Source organism: Peromyscus californicus, unplaced genomic scaffold, assembly GCF_007827085.1.
Source record: "Peromyscus californicus insignis strain IS unplaced genomic scaffold, ASM782708v3 Scaffold_7__1_contigs__length_154581171, whole genome shotgun sequence".
Lineage (NCBI taxonomy): Eukaryota > Metazoa > Chordata > Mammalia > Rodentia > Cricetidae > Peromyscus > Peromyscus californicus.
In genome coordinates this window covers 36,588,392-36,609,597 of record NW_026294595.1, presented here as the reverse complement: position 1 = coordinate 36,609,597, position 21,206 = coordinate 36,588,392, and the positions used below count along the sequence as shown (strand labels likewise).

At 41.7% G+C, this 21,206-nt stretch overlaps 1 protein-coding gene across 16 annotated transcripts in view; it reads right to left on the bottom strand.

Annotated features, from left to right (window-relative positions):
- Pkp4 (plakophilin 4) overlaps positions 1-21,206 on the bottom strand; it is a 229,904-nt gene that overhangs the window by 31,028 nt on the left and 177,670 nt on the right. For 11 of the 16 annotated variants that reach the window (XM_052723816.1, XM_052723818.1, XM_052723825.1 and 8 more), the window contains 5 exons: positions 19,162-19,711; positions 14,954-15,142; positions 13,281-13,504; positions 6,195-6,323; positions 4,601-4,814 (listed from right to left, as the gene is read on the bottom strand). In XM_052723816.1, coding sequence (XP_052579776.1) covers positions 4,601-4,814; positions 6,195-6,323; positions 13,281-13,504; positions 14,954-15,142; positions 19,162-19,711 — 1,306 coding nt within the window. The remainder of the gene's footprint in view (positions 1-4,600; positions 4,815-6,194; positions 6,324-13,280; positions 13,505-14,953; positions 15,143-19,161; positions 19,712-21,206) is intronic. The other 5 variants (XM_052723819.1, XM_052723821.1, XM_052723827.1 and 2 more) reach the window with 1 other exon arrangement.

Sequence of the window (21,206 nt, the reverse complement as noted above, 5' to 3'; positions counted from 1 at the left end):
GGCGTCAGACCGAATCAGAGCCTTTGGAAGACTGAGGGGTGTGGTGTGGAGTCTGTGCATGTGTGTCCACTCTCTTCACATTTATAAGCTGTCTAGGCTACTGACGGAGTGCACCATCGCAGGCCTCTCTTTTGCTGGGAAATTCCACTGTGACCATTGTTGGTTAACCAAGTTCTCCGAATGACTTTACTTTCCCACTTGACTGCCTCATTTTGCCTAGCACTCGGATGTCCACACTCAGATCTAGGGACCTAGTCCATGCAGAAGGGTGCATGAGACTCAGACTGTCACTCCTGACAGACTCAGAACACTGCAGCAAGCTGAGACGTTAGGATGGTGTCGGGTCGCTAGCTTGACCGGACTGCACTGGTGGAGATCCAGGAGGATGCTGGGAAAAGTCGAGTAATTAGGATACTGAGATTCCTCCTGTTGGTACCCAGAATGAAGGGAAGTAGTCAAAACAGGCATGTGCATGCCCAGAGTTGCTTTTGTTTAGCACATCTCAGTGGCCTGTGCTGGGGGAGAGAAGATTTTAGCCTGTGTGTTAGGAACTTGACCTCTCTGTGCCCTGAGTTTCTCATTTGTGATGCAGGGTGAGCAGGTGTGCCTCTGTGGAATAGAGATCTCTTCATGGCATTTTCTTGCTCTAAGTTCTTTATGAACTAAGAGCTGGCCCATCTATAATGAACTATTTTGGGATATTATCAATTAAACACACTTTTTTTTGGTGGTTATTTTTTCATTACAAATTTTCATGGCTTGAAATGAGATAGAGAAAGAGGGAGGGTGGCCAGAGACTAATGATGAATGGCTTTGTTATTATTATTTTAAGTAGACCAGGTGGTAAGAATTCTTACTAATTTGGGCTGGGAAGTGGGAAGGGCTGTTGCTAGATTTCTGAAAATAACACACAGCTCCTAATAGCTCAAGTGGTCCAGAAAAGCAAGACAGAAAGTAATGGACTGTCTCCTGTCTAGCTCAGGTAACAAATGACTGCATAAAAAGCATATTAATGAGGTCAGGGAAACAAGAACAGAATTTTCATCCTGCAATAATGTGGCTCTTTACACTTCGAATGACCACCTCTTGCCAGGACCTACTGTTTGCTAAATCTCCGCCTGGCTCACCTGGTTTTCCTTAGCACAAAACTATCTTAAAAAAAATTAACTTAATCAGTTACTACACTTAAAGCAAATGCAGACATCTTTTTCAGAATAGTTAAAGTTTCTTCACTTGTATAGTAAAAATTGCCAAACTAAAACAAAGAGGACAAAGGGTGGTGGTGTGGGGACCACAGAGGCTCCCTAGTAAGGCCTTACTCAAGCTCAGAAAGTCTGAGCTTGCTTTACCCAGCAGGGCTGCATAATAGGATGATTTGGCCAAAGGCGTGGATACTAGGTGTTTTGAAGGGTCTATACTTGTTGGTACTTTATACGTAAACCTTGGAAGGGGGAGGTCTTTTGCCCCTCCCCTTGCTGATGAATAAAAGGCCCATTATGAATAAAGTCGAGGTGACTGGGTATTGACCCAGGGCCCTCCCGAAGCTATCCTGTGTCTCTGTCTTTCTCATCGTCTCTGTCTATATTTCTATCTAATACTTTCTCATTCCTTTTTCCTCCCTCCAAGAACCCTTGGATAGGTCAAAGCTGGACTCCGACAGAGTAGACTTTAGACTTAATAAATATGGAGCCAGTGATGAGAGATGGATGATGTGAATCATGTTCTGCATGGTGTTTGTAATGCACGGCTCAAATTTCAAATTTCAAAACCATCAGCATGGAAATATTCTACTAGCCATATGAGTGAATAATCACTTGCTAAATTGGAAAGAGTGAATACAGAAGTTATATGAACTCAGTCTATTAATACTGAAGAACAAAGGCTACTTCCTGGTACTTAACACTGGCATTAATAGGGAGGATTAACAGCGTGACAGTGTTGGGACATCCAGTTCATTACAAAGCAGGCTTCCAGATTCTTTGTAATGTCTTCAACTTCTATAGTTTAAAACAGGATGTTTTCAGAAAGCCCAATAACTATAAACTTGTATTTCCTAGCTCAGAAACACAATTTAATAATCCCGAACAAATGGACTCATCATACCATTTTAGTGACAAGATGCTTCCACTTGTAATCACAGTTGTGGCCCAGAAGACATTGACTTGCTAGCCTGATGGAGGGCCAGCTAGACTTCGCAGAGCTTTTGTGTTTAAGCACAGTAACAGCAAAGAGCCCCTGGGGGAAGGGAGATCCACTCAACCCCTGCACACAGCAGGAAGTACCTGAAAAGCACAGTGTATTCCACTGTGGAAAATGTTCAACACGATGAAGGAAACACAAGAGTCATGCTACATGTTAGAGAACCATTTTAATTAGAAAAGACAGCCACACTGTCTTGAGAAAATAATCTTGGCAAAAAGTTTTGTTTTTTTTCCCTTGAAAATGCAAAGGTGGCCAAAAATATACACCCCGGGCAGTTACTACACTCAAAGCAAATGCAGACATCTTTTTCAGAATAGTTAAAATGTCTTCACTTGCATAGTAAAAATTGCCAAACTAAAACAAAGAGGACGGGGTGGGGGGGGGGGGGGGGGGGGGGGGGGGGGGCGGGCGTGTGACTTTAGACTTAATAACTAGGTTGAATCGCTTAATACTGTGAATAACAGAAGACCTACTTTCAAGTTAATAGTCATTTCTTCAAATTATTAGTAGTTTGAATTCAACAGTTTATTGGCCTTAAAAATTATCACTGATGAACTCCTAGTCCACACCTGCACAGGCCAAACATGAAGCCCATAAAGCCACTGTCTCTGTGGATGGCACTGGCTGAATACTGAGAAACAGAGGACACTCTGATCTCAGGGAGGGATCTCTAGAACATGGGCAACTGTGTTTCTTGGAGTGAGGGTAGTTCAGACCAATGGTTCCTGGTTAGGAGGGGTCGGGGAGGCTGGTTGTAGGGCAGAACTGGTCTTTAGGGCTGCTCTTATGAGCTCCCCAGGGCTTGTGTCCCTTACCTTCTCAATCAAAACAAACGTACCGTTGCTTTCGGGCCAAGCTTGATGATGCCCAAGCTTGTGCCCGGAAGTTATGCAAGTTTCCTGTCCTGGCCAATGCAAACACACAGTGGAGCTGAATGGGGAAGGTACAGACATCCATGTCTTGCTTGGGTGGCTGATCAGACAGGAGGAACTGGAGACCCCTTTCAACACCCCTGTGATTCTGCAGTTTAAAGAACTTGTAAATATTTGACTTGGAGAAGTGTTAATGAAAGAAGGATTTAAGGATCTCCTGAGACTTCCTGCTAGATGATACACAGGGTTCGCTTTTCTTACATTTCCTCTGAAACATCAGGTAAGTCTGGTTCTACCAAGAGTTTGATCGAGACATGGAACAACTAACTTTACTTTTTCCCTGGGTCTTGGGCTTTTAACATGTGTGTGCACATACCATGTCCACATACACACACACAAGCAAGTTCTCTAGATTCATAGTATGACTTGGTAGTTTCATATTAACCAGACAATGTTTACACAGAAATCAAGCTGAGAGCAATAGCTTTTGAGAACTGGAAAATATGTTTCTTAAGTCCTCTACATACTAGATCTGAATGATATGTTTTCATATTGATCATTCCCTTTCCAATATTTTGAAAGGACCATCTTATAAGCAACCATCCCACTTAAGATTATTACTGGCTACAGTATATGGTTATAAAGTGAGTCCTGAATTCCTCTATCATATACATATGGTTGAAAAAAATGTTTCTTTAAAGTCCAAAAAGTTTCTGGTAGAGGGTTCTAGAAGAAATATCAGAAGGTGTTTGTAGTTTTATATTGGAAGATTCCATGAGGATATAGCTGTTTGAAATATACACTCACATTCCTCTCTTCAAGGCCAGGGCCCATATTTAGAAAACCTTGTGTTTAAACAAACAGAAGAGTCTAACACTCAGGAGTGATGAAACATCTAAGTGGGCACTTGGGTTAATATGCCCCAGGCAAAAGGACAAGAGTTCTTCTCAAGTGCCGACTGCCTCTATTTCAGATCAGTTTGACTTACTTTTAAGTAACAGGAAATAGAAAAAGGCAATCACTGAACTTTCATGTACTATTCTTCATGTTTGGCATTAAATCTTACAAATCCTTTGAGGTCTGTTTAGGAAAGACAATATAACAATTCCATACAAGGAAAAACATAGCAATGAAAGTCCAGCAAGGCCTTATTTCTTCTATGAGAAGCTATGAGAGAGGAACAGAAAAGAAAGCACACATCAGGGATGTCAGGACCATGCAGGAAACATCCAGCTGCTTAAATTGGGGAACCAAGTGTGCATTCCTATGTACTGATACCCACATTAGCTGCTACTGACAGAACACTGCAATGTCTTCTGGGGGCATCTGCTACTGACAGAATACTGCAATGTCTTCTGGGGGCATGGCCTCCTTCACAGCTGTGAGCATCGGCTAAGCCCACCCACCTGCCCAGTGCCTCATCTATCTCAACACTGCTTCCAATGGCTTCTCGATGCTACTCTGTAAGGGCACAGTCTCGAATGTTTCCAGCATTCCCTCTAGACAAGATCACATTCTCTACCCACCTGTAACAAGCTCCCTTACTTCTGCATCAATTGATTTTCTCAACAGTCGCAGCAAGGCAGGGATCCCACCAACATTCTTCATTGCTATTTTATTTTCATCTGTAGACTTGCCAAACACAAGGTTTCGGAGGGCACCACAAGCATTCTTCTGAACTTCCAAAACTCTGTGGTCCAAAAGGTCAACCAGATGCTTGATTCCCCCTAGCTTGTACACCTGGAATGAAAAAATCCCAGGCCTGAGGGATATGCAATAAATGGATGGCTGCACAAGTCTGTTAGGGTGAGATCATGGGACACACTTGCTGAAAATTTGAAGGCTAATCTCTAAGATGGCGCTCCTTCCCTGTGCTCAGGCTTAAAGAGAAGGGAGATCTGGGGGACCGGCCCCTGCACACAGGCCACAGTAATATACTAGGGGTCTGCGTCCACACCAGGCCTGACACTTTCACTGTATGAGTGTGTGGAGTGAATATACAGATGCAACACCCAGACACTCAGAGCCAATGCAGGAATCGAGTTCTAGACCTGCTTCTCCAGGCTACTCTCTTCACACTCTTTTCCACTTGGAATTCTTTAGTATTTTACTTTATTATTCATGTCCACCTTTAGGTCTGAGGCTGTTATGTGGTTTTACAAATTGAGCACGTAATACCTGTCATTGCAGGATGATAAGGCCTGAAATGTTAAAAAAAAATCTGCATGCTCCAGAACACTAGCCAATAACTAGTAACTCACTGTTTCTATAAACACCAAAATACGTGTCTTGACCAGAGCCTCATGTGACAGATTATCTCCCCAGTTCAGTGAATGCAGTAATTTTTAATCTAATAGATTCTTTGAAAATATTTCTAAAGCTCAGATTAAAGTGATTTTTGCTTCATGTTTGATAAATATGCTAACTAAATGGATGAGCTTTGACAGGCTGAAAGCACTCCAGGCAGCCCACTCATGCCAGGTTTGCCTGAGAGGCGATGATGCAAGGCACAGTCAAGATGTAAAGGGTGTCTGGAATCTCTTCAAAAGGAAATTTTATTTTGTAATAATTTTCATGGTGCTAAGTGTAGTCAGAAGATTTTCCTCTGTCCCGCCCAGTCTGCAGCCGCTCAGCCCCAAGTAAACACAAAGAGGCTTAATATTATTTTTAAACTATGGTGGACCAGGGGGGATACAGAAAAACTTTCTGCTACAGCTAAGGATTGAATTTAGGGCCTTGTAAGCACATACTCTGCCACTGACAACACCCTCAAACCTTAGTCATTTTGTAATTACTTTTATGTTTTAAAAACTTTGTTATTACTTTTTTATGTGTATGGGTGTTTTGTCTGCACGTATGTATGTGCAGCATGTGTGTGCAGTATCCACAAAAGTGGAAGAGGGCATTGGGTCCTCCCTAACTGGTACTACAGATGGCTGTGAGCTGCCATGTGGGTGTTCAGAATCAAACCTGGGTCCTCTGGATGAGCAGCCAGTGCTCTTACCTGCTGAGCCATCTTTCCAGACCCCCAAGACCCCAGCTATTTTTAAACAGCAAGCAAGCAGCTGCTAAGTGGAAGTCACAGTGTGCCCACATCATGGTGGGCTCTGGGTCTAGTACCTCCATCTTCACTTTGTTATCCCCGAAGCACAGGTGCTGCAGGTAGGCCGCGGCGTTTGCCTGGACGGATGGGAACTGGTGTTGCAGCATGTGAATGACTTCTGGCAGCTCGGGGTCGCGCCAGGCAAACTCCCTACGTGGAAGAGACATAGCTTCAGAAAGGAAGCTCCAAGCAGGACAAGCCATTTCTGATAGGACGGAAGAGTTCAGCAGAGGCAGAAATCAGAAGTTACAAAAACCCTAACGCATCTATTTGGAAATGATTTCTCCCGATCATGTATACAGAGGCCCAAATGCTTAAGATCCCAAAGAAATCATGGCACACAGACACAGAGAGAGCTAAGGGAACAAAGGGAATTCTCGATATGGACAGCTTTTCCACTTCAGTGTTCCTCCTCTGGATTTTAATTTTATGCCTTTCGACCCATCTAAGAATGCAGCAGATGCCACACACAGGTAAACAACTGCAGTTTAGCTAAGTGAGATGTCATGCCCAAAGAAAGGAAGGCCTGATGGGAAAGGACAGAGCTGTACCAGCTGTTAATCACAGATAAGGTGGGAAATCACAGTGATTGTTCAGAAACTTAAATATTCATAGCTGCTCTTGATTACAGACAGAAACACAGAGTAAGAAAAAAAAAGTAACTTGTCAGGAATGTTCTATCCAGGGAAAACCATTTCTGACACCCCCTGGCCTTTCTATTTTCAAGAAACTGTATTATTATTAAGTAGTTCTTAGTAGGTCAAGAATCAGGAGCACATATTCTGTGTCAGACACTATCTCAGGTGTGACCTCTCTCTTACCCCGAAGCCATGTGATGTGTGCATACGAGAGTCCAGTGAGCTGGGTACACACTGACGAGCAGTGACACCTGCACGTCTCCACCATCAAATGCAATGGCTTGTTGTTCTATAATAATGAACGCACATTACACTTACTGCAGATTCTTTTAGACTTTGTTTTCAGGAAGCATCTCACTGTCCAAATTTTCTCTTGTCATCTGACCTGCCCACTATTTAGAATCTTTGCAACATTTCTATTTTACATGGAGGACAGCTTTTTTGTAGAAAATGGTTCACAGAACAAATATGCAGATGAAAGGATGCCATTAAACTTTAATGGAAATAATGAGCTCGGGCTGGAGAGATGGTTCAGTGGTTAAGGGCACCAGCTGCACTTCCAGAGAGCCTGGGTTCAATTCCCAGTGTCCTTGTGGCAGCTCACAACTGTCTGTAACTCCAGTTCCAGGGGGAACTGATGCCCTCACACTGACATACATGCAGGCATAACACCAATGCTCATAAAAATAAATTTAAAAATTCTCATGAAAAAGAAAATAATGAATTTACACTAAGTTAATAAAAATTACTCTTCATATTAATAACCAATTGAGACTTCTATTGGTAAGTTTTTTTTGTTTTTTTTTTTGTACATGGATGCTGATAGACATCATTGGTGGCAGCTTATTTGGAGGTAGCCCAGTTGTCCACCAAAGGGGCATAAATGAACGGTGAGGTAGTTGTATAATGGAATAATGGAATAATACCTGACAATAAAAAGGAATTGACTGCTACACCCAGTAGTGTGCATTGACCTTTTGTTTTAAGCAAAAGAAGTCAGATACCACAGTACATGATACAAGATGCCACTGGCAAAGCGAATCAGTGCCCACAGAAATCTGAGTATAACTGTCTCCAGAGCAAGCGGTGGTGTGGCAATGAACCGGAAATTATAAGAAAAAAACCTTCTAGAACAATGGGGACACTTTAAATTATTCTTCCTCTAGACAGAGTCTTATACTCTAGCTTAGTCTGGCTTTAAGTCCTCCTGCCTCAGCTTCCCTACTAGCTAGTTTATAGATCCAAGAGTGTCACTTGGGTAGGGAAAGCTCCAGGTATTAATTTTTCAGTCCTCTTTAAGGGGCCATTACATACCTGTGCATACGTACATATACCACTTACGCAATTGAACAGTTGGTGCGTTGCTATTAAGTTATAGGAATCACTATGGCTGCTAAAGATCCAAATGCTCATTAAGACATGGCCTTTGGACACAGGCTCCCATTCATAGCAAGAGCACAAGTCACCATTTATCCAGTTTTCTTGCATCTAGCCCCATCTTTGCCTTGACTGCTCCCCTGAGGCAAGTACCACTAAATCCCATGGGATACAGACAAGGAACTGGGGTAAGTGGAGGTTAGTGAGACCCCAATAGTCTATGTTTTTCTCCCTACAGAAAACAGAAAGTGAACGCAAGTTTTGAAGCCGGGAAATGCAGCATGGCCACATTTTTATGGGAGATAACAATTAGAATGTGCTGGAATCAGAAAGGATTGGTGGTAAGACTATCTATACAGTTGCTCAAAACACAGACGCCTGTAATTTAAGTCTTTCCTCATCACCTACCCAATCGTCAGTGGGCTCAGATATCCATCCATCTTTTCTATCTTTCCTAAACCATCTCAAGACTCCTAGACTTTCCCTCTGCTTCAAAAACCACCTTTCCCAGATTCAGTCTTTGTCTGGCAGCCAGATTATCTAAAAAGTTTCCAGAACCCACGTGATGCTGGGCAGCTATGCCAGTCTGCTTGTACTCCAGCCTCAGAAGGTGGAGATGAGATCCCCACAGCGAGCCAGCTAGCAGACTCATCACTGATGTGAGAGCCTGCCTCCCTGAGCAAGGTAAAAGCCACTGAAGAGGATCCTCAACATCAACCTTCAGCCCTCCCTGCACTCACACATATATAGATATACACACACACAGAGACAGAAAGAAGAAAAAAAAAAAATCAAAAGAATTGGAGTTCTACTGCTTTGGCCAAACCCTTAGGGTCTCCAATCACTGTTATCTGGACGTCACCTGATTATCAGAGTGCAGTTCCCTTGTCTGTAAAGTAAGAAGAAGAAAACTGTTTTCTTCCTGCTTATGGGAATGGCTTTAATGGCTAAGCAGTGCACAGTCATTAACATTCTCCTCTGAAAAACGAGGATTTCCAAGGAGGGCCATTTTCTGTAGCAGTCTCTTTTTTCTACATTCAACTGTGTTAACCATTTCTGATTAACCATGTAAAGTCTATTGTGTAAGACAGAGTTGTAATTGACGGAGTGCCAGGAGTGTGGCCTAGTCCTTTCTGATAACTCACATTTATTGCAAACATCTATTTTCCCCTCTTTAAATGGTATGGTGATGGTTAAGATTTCCTGACATACCTGGGTGCCAGGAAGACCAGACATCAGAGGAGAAGCTTCCAGTAGGAATAGGGCAATGGTTGGCATCAACATCACCCCTGAATTAAGCGCAGCAGAAATTTACTCTGGGAAAACTGCTACCAGTTTCCATGCTAACTGGATGGTACCACTGCAAGGGTTTGCTAATTACAACCTAAGCCTAGACTTTTCTTTTTTAGTTATGGTTCTGTATTTTGATGTTATAAACTATAACAAAACTGAGGTAAATGTGTGAGGGAACTATTTATAGGACCTGGATAGGTAACACAAGAATGAAAACCTGAGAGGAGGCAAATACCCAAGGAATCCCACATACCTAGCTGTCTCCTTAGGGACATTTTCTGCACCATAGTGCAAACGATTGAGACTCAAAGAGTGCAGGATGGAGTTGCCGCACTGGGATAGGAGTAGTGGTGAGGACTGGAGGTGGGGGTGGACTGGAATTTGTTGGTACTAAAGAAGGTATAGACAGGGTACTAGTGAGGTGAGGGCTGTGCAAGTGCAGGGCACTCAAACAGGACTGTCTGGTGCAGTGACTACTGTACGACGGAGTTGAACACACAGTAGGTGATACTGGACTCCAGACCTGCTGGATTGCAAGTGTGAGAACCACAGAACAAGCTCTTAGAGGCCATGTCCGAGCAGCCCAGACCATGCCATAGAATAAGGTGGATACTCTAGGGCTGAAACACATCGGAAATAGACTTTTCAAAGGGCAAAACCAGTGTTGGCAGTGTCAAAAGCATCTACTGGTAACTTAGTTATCTGTCTGCCACAAGAAACTTGCTGCCGTAGCAGGAGATCATCTAATCCAGGTTCCCTTGTTCACAAGAGGCAGTAGCTTATCAGAAATCACTGGAGATGATGGGACAAGGAACAACAGGACAAACAGAACCAGAGGCAGCCCTGATCCTGGACCTTTCAGAGGAAGAACTTGAAGCAACTCCATTTATGAGAGGAGCTGAGCGTGGTGGTGGAGTGCTGTGACCCCAGTGGATGCAGGACTCTGCATGTTCCAGTGAGACCCTGTCACAAAAGCTGCACCACACCACACAAACACAAAGACAACTAGCGAATGAGTGAGTAGATGAGGACTCTTACCAGAGACATGGGAACTACAGAAAAAGACTGGGTTGACTTAAAAAAAAAAGGGGAAGAAGGCCCAAGTATTTGAAATTAAAAATAAAACAGCAATCAATGTCTAGGTCAAACAGATATAAGACTATAGTAGGAAGCAGGCTACGCTAGAAGACAGACCCCTAGAAGCTATGCGGCTGAGGGAGCTTACTAACTCTCGTGATCACAATGTGACTTTAATACATGAAACTAGAATCCCAGAAGGAGAAGAGGGAGTTTAGTGCAGAAAAGAATTTAAAGACATAAAAGCTGATTTTTTTTTTCTAATTTTGGCAAACCCATCAATCTATATTCAAAGAATTTCACCCCAATCAGGTCAAATGCAGAGACCACACTTCAGCTCATCACAGTGAAATGCTGAAAGCTGAAGAGATCAACAAAGAAAGCTGAGAGAAAGCACATTACATAATGAGGAAAATACAAATAATTTCTTATGTCTCACCAAAAAACAACAGATGTCTGAAGACAATGAATAACACCTTTTAAAGTACTGAAAGAAAAAAAAAAATCACACTTGTAAATCTTGAAGTTTATATGTGGCAAAAAATATCCTGAAATGTGAGACAAAAATATTGGAGATAAACTGAGGTTGAAAGAACTCAAAACAAATTCTTCAAGCTGATGGAAGTAAGACAAGATGGAGACCCAGGGTTACAGGAAGACCTTCAGTGGTGAAGGTAAATATTTAAAAAAATTTGTTTTTATTTCTCTTCATTTCTTTCAAAGTGACCATTTTCAGAAATAACAGTACTGTGTATTATGGGGGTTCAAATGTATATGACAGTGACACAGAGGTCAGGGGTAGAGGAAGGACCACCTGCCAAGCTGAAGGCCTGACTGAAGGAGCATGCCTTCCACAAGAGATGTTCTCACACTGGTCTGCGCAGAAAAAACCATTTGTGTAACTAACAATGTCCGTTTCTAAGCTAAGATCCTTTCTTTTAAAGTCACAGCTGGGACTGGTGGTGGGTATCTGAAATCCCAGCATGAAGAGACAAGACTGAGGTAGGAAAATCAAGTAGCCAGCCTGAGCTACATGGCAAAAGCCTGCCTCAGAAGAGCAAAATACCAAACAAAATCATAAAACAACAAAACAAAAACAAACCTAAAAAACAAAATCCTTACAGATTTCCTTTAATATAGAAAATGTTAGTAACTTCCAGCCTCATGGAGAATTCATCAGGCTAATTATGGAGTAAGAACAGTAGAGTTTGAGGTGAGCAAAACGTTAAAGTTGTTATTTTCACAACTGAGGAATAGCAGTTGTCGTCAGCCTGTGATTCTCATCATCTGGATTCCAGGGTCAGCTACAGTAAACGTACCTGTTACTACAGGATGACTGCTCATCTTATGAACGGCTTATCAGAGAAGTTGAACATAATCAAAGCTTGCTGTAATAGTTTATACATTAGACTATGAAATGACCATAGCATGAATAGCGAAAGTACATTACCATACATGAAATTCTTGTTTATAGTGAATCAGTTCATATTAGAGGTCAAAGCTGATGTCTTCAGTGGTACATCTTCAACTGGAAACTAATCACTCCTCACTGCTCTTATAGGTAGCTATTATTATCTTGCAGGTCCAGCTAGGGTATCAAATCACCTTGAATTCAGAATACCTTTGGGAAATTTTGTATGTGTTGGGAACCATAGAATTTTGTCATTCTGAAGATTTTAGAAAATGGAATAATATAAGAAAATTTCTGACAATTAAATAGTTCTTTTTGAAAAATCCTTATGATAGCTCAAAGTGTCAAACCAGGACTACAAAAACAAAATGTATGCCTAAGCCCAAAAGAATCTTAGGCATAAAAGCACACTTACAAAGTGGCTTCAATAAATCAGTGGCTTCCCATCCACCTAAAGCACCTTTACTCACTCTAGTTAGTGACCAGAACCTCACTAATTTTAGTTCACAGTCATTAGAATACGTTGGTAGGTTGTTAAATTCAAAAAGATAATTATAACAACTTCCCAGTGAAACAATTGTGGGCGAAGAGTGAATGAAATCTTGCTAATAATATACGGCTTAAAATAATGCCAAAGTTACTTAAAACTTAGTAATGATTCCATTCTTTCAGAAATGAAAATTCTTTAGTCTTGAAACATATTTTCTGAATATTTTAAGTGGCTTTCACTAAAAAGGAGGCCAATTTTTCAGACTCAATCATATTTACCATGGAAAATGTCATGTAAGTGGCCAAACAAAATAAAACAAGAACACATGCCCATTATCTCTCAAACGCGTCTTGCTTGTGAGATGAGAATTTTTGTATGCTATCTTCTAAATGACACAATGCTTTGTAAAGGACCTCATTCATAAAAGCTGTACCTAGCACTGACTAACACAACTGGAAATGTATACATCTTTTCTTATTTAGAATTAATAGATGAATTTTCTAAATGAGGCAGTCCAAGTGGGGAGGAGGACGGCCCTTCAGTCTTTTGTCAGGTCCTCCCAGGTAGTTGCCTGAGAAAAGTACCTTATGATGAATGCTACAAATAATCCCACTGATCTGTGTGTTCTCTAAGTTATAATTAAAGTCTGGGAAGAGGCAAACCAGCTTAAAAACATAAAGTCAGCCTCAATGACCTACACAGGTGGAGTAATAGAAATAAGGCGTTTCTGATACTAACACAGACTTGACAGGTTAAAAGGCAGAAGAGTGGAAGCGGTTGGTGTGATATGGAGTGTCGTGCAGAGTCCCTCTGGTACTTGCCTGGGGTCCTTCTGGATGCTGTCTATTGATGGGGATCTTGTGGCACCGTCATCAGCTGGCCCTGTGTGCTGCAGCCTGTTGTAATTGCACTCTTGGACTCGGTACTGTAGCGGCCTGTAGGGCTCCGCGTAGGTAGCTGCTGTGTTTAGAGCGTAGTTATTTCTTTGGTATGTAAGGGTGCTTCGTTGGCTGGATGTCCTTTGTAGATTTCCAACGCCTACTACAAAGTCAACATTTTGAGAAAGATTAGTATGTTCTCCACAGAGGTGCACTTTTCAAACATACAATTTTTTTTTTTTTTTTTACTTTTAAATATGATTAAACATTTGGCAATTACATCAACTGTTTATTTTTAGATTTCATAAACCTAGCTTGCTGGCACTAAAAGAAGTCCCTAGAAAAGAGCCAGTGACGCCATGAATCTGCTTATAGGCCTGGTTATATTAAGATTTAGGAACTTAAAACTACATGAAATTAATCTCAGAAATGAATGGTGGTATATCATAATTTTAACTTAGTGATTAAAAACAAGGTCTTTACTGAAATTTATAAATAAACCATCAAGTTTTTAAACAACCTACTTTACTTTAATACCTATGGTTCTTGGCAATACTGAAAAAAAAAATCTATGTCACAAGAAAGATGGATTTTAATTCTACGGCTACTCCCAGAAATTCTTACGTGATATTACACACAAAGCGACTGTTTGCTGCACTGAAATTTCTCCCCTAACAGTCCCATTGTTGTACCCGAGTCTTTCTGCAGTTAGAAAGGAATTCCTCCTTACAGAGCCTAAGAACAAATGACCCTTTCCTCACTAGCAGCTACCAGAAGGAAAATTCTCCGGGAGACCAGACTTTCCATTTCTGGTAAAGAAGCAATGTAGTTTTGTATTTGCTAGTTGACCTGGGAGGGGTCTTCCTGAGGTGTGCCTGTGACGGTCATCACTGCTAGCCGGACTTCCATGGGCATATTATGAATCTCTAAGATTCGGGGTTTTGGGATACTAGAAGCTGCCTTTGAGACTTCTCAAAAGCATCCCTATGGCAGCTTCTGGCAGTGCACACCACAAAGGCTACAGCTTCCGGCTTAGCAGAACCTGTGGTAAGAAAAAAGGGTAAGAATTGTGGTGCAAGGGTGTGAGGCCGAGTAACCTGTTTATACAGGTTCCAACTGCATTCTGTCCAGGTCTGAGTCTCTCACAGATGTGAGTATTCAGAGCAAACCCCACACGGAAAAAAAAAGAGTGAAGCCGAATCAGCTTCACCTCCAGGCTGACTAAATCAGCCATTAAGTCACTCATGTGGATCATTTCAACACCTGGTTCAGGCAACAAAAATCACAAAGCAGCGCTTCAGCAAATGGCTGCCTTTCTCTACCTAATATGTGTCTAACCCGAGGGAATCATATTTACAGCTTTCCAAATTCATCCCTAAATTAACAGCACAATCACTATCTTCATTGATTGGATTACACCATGGTAAAAATACATTACCCCTGAGTACGTGCTAAATGAACTTCTGCTTTACTGTTCATTCGTTTGCCGTCTCATCTGCTTATCTGACAACTAACTGGGCAACACGATCTTCTTCTAATGGAGAACCCAATCTCAGTAAAATCCTCCTCTGCTGGACCAGGGAAATCAGGAGGGCAGCTGCCCGGGGCCCACCTGAGCCTGTGCGGTACAATGCTGTCTGCGATCCTTGGAGTTCCACAGTGCCGTGGTTTGGGCTGCGGTACACTGGACTGTAGTAGGTCCTCCCTTCATATATAGGAGTGATATGCAAGTCAGGAGACACGGCTGAACGAAGTTCTTGCCCAAGCTGACTGTGCTGGCTGGCATAGGAACTCCGTAAGCCTAGAGGGAGGAACACGGCCCCATCAAAACTGAGAAAATCACAGTGAGGTTGAAATCATTTACCCCAATTCAAGTCCCAACCAACAGGACAAGTGTTAGGTCTGAAGACGAAAACTACTGGAGTTTTATGGCCGTGGTCCTCAACCTTCACTAATGTTGTGACCCTTTAATATGGTGACATCCAACCATAAGATTACTGTTGCTACTTCAAAACTGTAACTTTGTTACTGTTACAAATTGTAATGTAAACATCTGATATGTGACCCCAAAGAGACCCACAGGTTGAGAACTGTTGTTCTACAAGGAGGAAGGCCTGGTATGAAAGGGACTCTGGAAACCTTGTGTTTTTAAAAAGAAACTTTCTTGCTAGCAAGAAAGAAGTTAATTTCCTAATAAAAATTTATTAAGTTTGATTTGTTAAAACTCACTCTCCAACTATGGGTTACTTTATGACAGTGACCAAATAGAGAATGCCCCCTTCTGCCATGATTACCATTTAAAGATCATAGCGTCAGGCGCCGCATAAGTGCTATTTGGTCAGTGGTGGACCGTCCATCGGTGTTCCCATGAGATGGTAGCACACGGTGACATCATCATCAGCTTAGCTTGTGTAAGTATCCTCTATGTTTGTACAGAAACAAAACAGGCTGACACATGTCTTGCTGTAGCCTGCATGAAGGGAGCCACAGCTATAGTAGCAGTGGTCTGGTCCCTCTTCTGCTGCCCACAGACATGCTCCATCTTACCAGCAGGGAGAGTCTACTGTGTTTCCATGGCTGTATCCCAAAGCCTGAGACACTATTTATATACTATGCTTATCAGTAAAGGCTGATGCGTAACAAACGTTTGAAATATATTTATTAATTTACATATGGGTTTTATCAGAAAATACTGGAAAGTTAATGGCACTAAAATCTAAATATTACCAGCAAACTAGTAACACGATGAAATACTGGTTTACTATTAGTGATCACTATGTTCTTCTTTCTTAAAAAGCAAACAAAATAAAACCCAAACTTGTTCTAACAGGAACTCAGCACTCTCATCCACCATCTTTCTAGTATAAAGGAAAATGCAAAGGTACTATCTAACATTAGATGATTTAAGATACTCTGATTCAGATTGCAATGTTTACACACAGGGCTATGATAGAAACGGGATTTCAAACACACATATTTTGTTTTTTAAATTAAGTCAGTGCATTCTATATTATGCTGGTCAGAAGTTTGTGATTTGTCATTATTAGTAAGTAAATCCTGTCACTTCATTAGGAATATTAACTAAGATTACCTTCCAATTATAAGCAAAAGTAAGTCAGCATATATTTGCTTTTGAAATGGCCAAAGGTAATACAGTAACTAGTTGTAAAAAGGATTATTCCCACCTCATTAGTTCAGTTAATCAAATCACAACTAAAAGCAAGTGGAGTGGGCCATTGAGATGAAAATTTAAGGGCCCAAAGGGAAGTGTGTATACCCTACAATGGAGACATCCATGCTTCAAGGCCCAATGATAGAAAGCCTGGATACTCTACAGTATCATTTACTCAATCAAAAGTCTATTTGCAATCCCCCAAACACCTTTTTGTTCACTTATTACAACGATGATTCCATGTGATCCAAAAATTTCTATTTAAAGCATTTAGAATAAACCAAATTTATCTTTCAAGCACTGATTCTTTTTTTCAAAATTTTCCAAACATAATTATACCAAAATTAGTGTTTTGGGCCACATATATTTTTCTGTGGTAGGAAATACATTTTATACTCATTATGATATCAATTAAATTAAAATCACAGCTGGACATGGTGGCTTACACCTTTAATTCCAGCACTTGGGAGGCAGAGACAGGTGGATCTCTGTGAGTTTGAGGCCAGCTTGGTCTACATGGTGAGTTCCATGTAACCAGTGCTATGCAGAGACCCTGTATCCAATACAAAACAAAACAACAATAACAAAAAATTCACAATCACCAAATGAATCCATAAATTAGGGTTTACATTTAGAATCAGTGGTCAAGTAGACAGGAAATGAAAATTTCCTGAAAATCCTTTCTTTCACTCAAAAGTCTAAGCTTATTTCTAGCAAACTCAGCAAAGGAAGGCTAGTTCTTACACATATGTTTTCTACATACATACATATATCCATCACTCTCCATTAGCTGGGAATTCTGCATGGCTCTTCCACACAAACCCAAGGGAGCACAAGTCCTTGGAGCCACTGATCTGTTGGGGTTCTGGGGTGGGGGATGCTTCATAACTGCCTCCAACATGACTTGGCTGCATGCTTCTCAGAGGCCTTTAGAAAACACTTAAGTCAATCATACCCCTCTGATGGCAAAATGATAAAACGGGTCGTTTCACAAGTAGGAATTTCTCTGGGCTCAAATCTGGCTTCACCAGAAATGCTTCATAAGAATTTGTTAAATGAGAAAAAGCTTACAAAAGTTTCACATTTTCTAGAGGCCACAAGATAAAATGTATTAATTTTATCCTCAAAAAATATTAAAGATTTTAATAAAAAAGCCCCAAAAGCAAAGCAGCAAGAAATACAATGGAGAAACAATGTAACTTATCTCAAGTATAAAAACTTCTTACACATTTTAAAAATTACAGAAGGCCTGAGCCTGTGTTTTTATGATAAAATGGATAATAAAGAAACTTTTAACCTTAGTCATAACCTAGTAATGGCCCCAGTTGTACCGTCTTACCCACCAGATTGGCCCATTCGAGGTGACAGTATAAGGAGCCAAACTCAAATAACAGGTCAAAAAAATACAAATGCATGTAGCGTTGGAGCCAACTTGACAGTCTCTTTCAAGGCATGCACATACTTTGATAGAGCAATTCAGCTTTGACAAATAAACCCCATAGATAATACTGTACTTATTTATATGAAAGGTTGTGTCCCTGGCACCTAAAAATAACAAACAGACAAATGCGAATTAATGGGGAAGCAATTAAACAAACCATACCACATATATAAAAGGAGTATTGTGCGTCTCTTAGAATGAGTGTGAGCGCTCAGACACGCTGTGAGAAAAAAAGACACAGAACACAGGTATGACAGAATATTCCCTGTGTAACACACTCTTCTCTAGGTCATTCACATGTAGACTGAACCGGTACATGTGACTGGGTGAGGGCAGGGGAAGACCTAGAGACTTCTGCTCTTCATTTCAACTTTTCCAGTATGGTTTTAAATTTTACCATTCTGTATATATCTTCTTTCTGGCACTGCATAGGATTAAAGCTGGGGCTGTGCACATGACTAGACAAGCATGCTACCTACCACCGCCCTCCATCCCCAGTCCCAAACACACACTTTTCAAAGAAAAATTCCTCTTACTAAAAAGAACAAAGTCATTACAGAATGTAGAAAATCTTTTATGAAAATCCCCTGAAGGGGACAGATATAATGCCAGGAACCTGGTGTCTTTCTAATTTAATCCAAATGGCATTTAAAAGAAATTCATAAGGGCTTTGTGCATTTCCCATCAGGGTGCCTAAATCAAAACAGTAGGATATGGGATTCATATTCTAGTACACATAACTATAGCATTCCTCATGAAAAATTCAAACAGGTATTCTGATCCCATATTATAATGTATCATTATATTGTGATATATCAGTATATGATAAGGGTGCATGGAGGTAAGCCTAGATGTTCAAAACCAACCCTTCATTGGAATATAATACTAATAAAGAGCTTAGGGGTCTAATACATTTTTTAAAAATTCAGTGTATGTGTGCATGTGCACACATACACACACAATCACACTTTATATACCATAATATTTTGAGGGGAAAAATTAGATGCCTCACAAAAGAGTTCTGTGTATATATTATACAGTTTCATACATAAAAGAACTAAAGCTTGAAAAATAAATTAACCTTAAGTTTACAGTATAACTTTTCAGATCAAACTCCCAGGCCTTTCTTTCCCCAATGATTATCATTTCCCTGTGAGCAAGGGAGGACTCACACCCTGGGCTTTGTACAACGCTCACCCATCCTCACCTGTCAAGCTGTCTGGCCGTGGTGGAACCATCCTCTCATAAATGTCATACTGCTGCTGTCCGAATTGGTCCATGTCATGAACAGTCCTTTGCAATGAAGGTCCCAGATGCTGTGGTACGGCGGTCATCCCCGAGCGTTTGGGGGACGACGACCCCACTTGGCCTTGGGATGGGGAAGCTACTCGAGTCTGGGCATCTGTCAGGGTCAGTGGGGACCCCACCCTGGTGGTGGTCTGGTATTGAGGGGCTGGTCCGTTAGGATTGGAGGTCTGTCGGGAGGTGACAGAGCCAACCCGGCGCACAGCTGTTGGGGAGGCGGGTCTCTGTGAGTATGGAGAGGCGGCCCGCTGAGCAGGGAGCGTGGTGGAGGAGTAAGCACTGGGGTTCAGAGGTCGGGAGTCGGTCACTGACGGAGAGCCAAATCCACTACCCAGAGAAGTTCTCAGTGACCCCCTTGAAGGAGACACGCCTGTGCTGGTGACATAAGAAGGAGACTGTGCTCTAGATGGAACTGAACTAACTCTTCGCATGGCCCGATTGGCTACTGATGGCTGATGAGAGGGGAGAAAAGAGAACGGGTTTATCCAGGGTTTTGTGTCCATTGTCATTACAGAAATAAAAACGCACATAGCTCACACAGAATGTGACCCACGATTTCAGGCAGCTGAGCTTCTTCTCTGCATTGAGCTTTAGCGTAAGATCTTAGCTTTTGCTTCTGCTGTTTTTGGAGATGTAATTTGAATACTAAAACTAGTCAGTAGAAGAAATCTGAAGATATCTAATAGCTCTTTTTTTGTCTTTACGTTTTTCATTGGTTGCCTCTGCATTTTCCGACACATGAAATGCTTTAACTCCAAGTGCTACAAATGACTTGTGAACATGAAGGGCCCTGGGGCCATGTGCTTGTATCATTCTCTGCAAGTCAAACTGTGGCCAAGGCAATGCATTTTGTAGAAAACAAAAAACATATTTATTTCATCTCTCAGCCTAAATGTAGCGGAGGAGTATTTATGGACAGCTGGTCTTTATGGGTTGGCTCTGTTAAGTTGGGGGACGTGTTTTTTCCAGTGTCTAACACATGAACGTGTGGATAGTGTCTGAGTCCAGCTCTCCTCTGATAATTTAGTTCAAGGAAGAGCCTGGCCAGACAGGTGTCCTAGGCAAATCCTTAGCTCTATTTTCTTTTGAGCTCATCTGATATATGAGCCCTTAGCTTTAGTTTAGCTGGTGGATTTAAAGAGATGCCAGTGAGACACCTGAGAATCTGTCCCAGTAGAAGCAATGCTCTAAGCCTTTGTTGCCTTTCTTGGTCTTAGCAAGCTGGAAAAGACCAGAATGGAAAATGAACATTTCTATCATGGAATAGTCTGCCATGAATCTGTAGACTTCTACACACAACGGTATTGGGCACCCTTCTTGATGTTATACAACAATGAGGAAACTGGACAGAAGTGGCTGAGGAGTGTGGGCACGAGGAAAGGAGGCGGGCTGAGGGATGAAAACAGGCCTTAGGGCTCTGGATGACGGGCCCTGCTCAGTTATTTCTGGAGTGCAGCCACCATCTACCTCTCCCCACTTTCAGTTGTGATGGTGAGGAAAGAAGCAGGACTTTCTGCAGCCTCAGATGTCACAAGCAAGCCGGCTGCTCAGACACCTCAGGTGGCTTCAACTTCAGCACTTCGGGACAGCATGGGTGGTGCTAAGGGGACATGGGGAGGGAGGGATGTGGAAACTAAACAAGGCAATAGGACAGGGCTTAAAAGGTTAGTGTACAGTTGGAGGGGTCGGATGTGTGCTTGGGTGCTAACAGTGTCAACAATGCACTGACCCACGGAATGCCACCCAACTTAGATGGCTAGATAATATGCTGTCCAGACTACATGCAAATGCAGTCACAGAGACCTACTTGTAATACAATGTTTCTGCACTAGGGACAAAATCAGCTTAATACAAGTTTTTACTTTTTGAAAACGACATAATCATGACTAAGGCTAAAACTGTAGTTACGGTAATTATAAAAAAGACTAGAGTGCAGCTGGTGTGGAG